We start from the raw sequence: 2,500 nt of genomic DNA, 5'->3' as shown, positions 1-2,500 counted from the left end.
TATCGTGGACGAATTTGAGTTTATGCACAGTCTAGCATTTCCATCCCATATCATCATTATACAAATAGCTTAATAATTATAAAAATACTTTAAGGCCTAAAACGACTATGGGCCTTATTCGCTCCCGGCGGCCATATTGGCCATAGACAATCGATTTTGTACCCCGAGCCTTGAGTTGAAATGTTTGGGAACGAGTTTCGGTGCGCAAAGACAAACGTTTCCCGTCCCTCGGGACTCAACATGGCCGCCGCGGGATTAAGGCCGATTGAGAAAAAAATTTACACATCAAGTGACTGACCACGATTCTTACAAAATAAAAATAATTCCATAGGTCCGATCGGCCACAATATTTTGTTCCAAGTCTTCCAGATTCACGTGAAATATTCTGTCACCCAATTCTTGTTTTTTTTTTTTTTCGAAATGAGTTCCATCCCGAAAGATGAAATACAGTGCAATGCACGCAGGAGCGCTTTCCACTTCAAAGGTAAAACCGAAGGGAATTTCCGCCAAATGAAACAGTAGAAATTTTCCACAATTTAAAAGCAACCTACCACTGGTCAGAAAAATGGGTTAAAAGTTTTTGCTTAATGGTTCGGTACTGCATTCCATCAACAGAGCACTGGTCTTCCATCATGAAGCAAATGGTTCAGCAATAAACTGGTCATTTCGGTGAAAACGAGAAAAGAGGGATACGTGTTATTCCTTTTTCCAGTGGGAAGAACTCTTCCATTTGTTGTCCCACCGGAAGGACTGATTTTAAGGAAAGCGCTCCAGATCACCACCTCAACAAGTGTCGATTTCCCCGGTCTATTCTCCCTCGGGTCCTCGTTGATGGCACGCACGCGGCTCTCCCTATTCACCTTATTCCAAAATGGCCGGCATTTAAAAATTCTTTTGTTTTTATTCAAATTAGCCTTTGATGCCTCGTTCTTAAGCTTAAAATTCAAAAGAATATTTTTTCTTGAACGAGGCAACAAAGGCCAATTTGTATCCGCATAAATCAGCGGCCATTTTGGAATAAGGTGTATACCCCTTAGTAGGAAGGTTAAGAAACTACGACGGCTAAGGCGACGAAAACGTTACCTCAAAATATGAGTTTGTGCTATTCTAAGTATTTAACGTCTATTCCATCGTTTTGTGTTGCCGCGCAATATGCACGAAGCATCCTGTAAGTGGATTGGTACGGACGGATTTGACATAAAGAGAGAGAGAGAATGAAAGATTCACTGTTGTATGCCCACGTTGTCGTCAAAACTTTAAATTTGGTCACTTTAAGTTGTAGTTTTGACGAGTGCGGGAGCTGGAAATCCACAAAATGCGTGCCACACGAGCAGCACGATCATTTTTCCTCTTTTAACTAATAACTGGTGTTGCCGTAAGCATCGTCGTTTCTTAAACTCCGTAGAATCTAAAGTCGCTGACAAAGGCGGTCAATTGGGGAGTCGCGCAACGCTCTCGTCGGGGAGGCATTGCGTGACAAGCCGAATCGCTGCATGGAAGCCTATATCAACCTTATCGACCTTTGAGGGAGGCTAGTGTGCGAACCATGCAGCCACCCCCTGACTAAGAACAAAAAAACAACAAACAAAAACTGAAAAAAATATTTCAAAAGAATCGTTTTCTCCTCCAAAAAGGCCGCAGTTGCTTTGTTTCTTCAATCAATATGGCGCCCAGGCCACATTTACGCTAACCACTGCTAAATAGACCATTCTCCAAAATGGCGGCTCCGTACGGATTTGAATGAGTTAAAATTGAACTGAATGAAAGACTGATACCAGAAATAGAAAGAGCACCTTTACTTTAGTAACCTTCCAAAGTTTCAGGTATACGGTATACGCATTAACCCCAGTCATACAAACGTCTGTACATTTTTCATTTTTCAACTTACATTTTTTCAGCTGATATTAACCTGATATGTTGAAACTTTGCAGGGTTACTAAAGTAAAGGTGATCTTTTTAGTGCTGGTACACGTTTTTAATTTTAACTTATTTGAATTTTCGGCCGCCATTTTGGAGAGGGGTCTATACCATGACAACTTAGGTTGCTCGAAGGCTGGTTAACGGTAACCGTTGGTTAAGAGGTATCAAAACCTATAGGTTTTCATGGTATTTAACGCTGGTTAGAGATTTAGAGATTGCTTAAAGCAATGATTAGCACTGACCATGGTTGGCCCTAGGATGCTAATTAACCGACCAATCACAAGGCAGTGTCTTTCTCTTTTTCACCTTTGATGGTTTCGTCTTCAATATTTACCACGACAGAGCCCATTGGAAGGCTGTCCTTCGGTGTTGTTCCAGTTTTTTTATCTGGTTGCTCGTCGTCGTCATCAGACGAAGTCTCGCTGGAATACGGTTCACTGGCAATCAATTCGCTGAAGCAAATAGACAACATCACTTTAAGTTACTATATCAATATGCATTAAGTATAAGCTGAAACTGTTCAGTCAAATTGTCTAAAGACCGGTGCAAACAGACGCAACAACTCCGGGAGTTGTTGGTT

The 2,500-nt window shown here is 41.4% G+C and overlaps 1 protein-coding gene across 1 annotated transcript in view; it reads right to left on the bottom strand.

Annotated features, from left to right (window-relative positions):
- The window catches only part of LOC138027679 (Na(+)/H(+) exchanger beta-like), a 35,120-nt gene that overhangs the window by 1,505 nt on the left and 31,115 nt on the right, over positions 1-2,500 (bottom strand). The window contains exon 27 of the mRNA XM_068875250.1: positions 1-2,372. This exon is cut by the window's left edge and continues 1,505 nt beyond it. Coding sequence (XP_068731351.1) covers positions 2,198-2,372 — 175 coding nt within the window. The 3' untranslated portion in view covers positions 1-2,197. The remainder of the gene's footprint in view (positions 2,373-2,500) is intronic.

This window comes from Montipora capricornis, chromosome 2 (genome assembly GCF_036669925.1).
Source record: "Montipora capricornis isolate CH-2021 chromosome 2, ASM3666992v2, whole genome shotgun sequence".
NCBI lineage: Eukaryota > Metazoa > Cnidaria > Anthozoa > Scleractinia > Acroporidae > Montipora > Montipora capricornis.
Note: the sequence above shows the minus strand (reverse complement) of the source record. Positions and strands in the feature narration are given on the sequence as shown.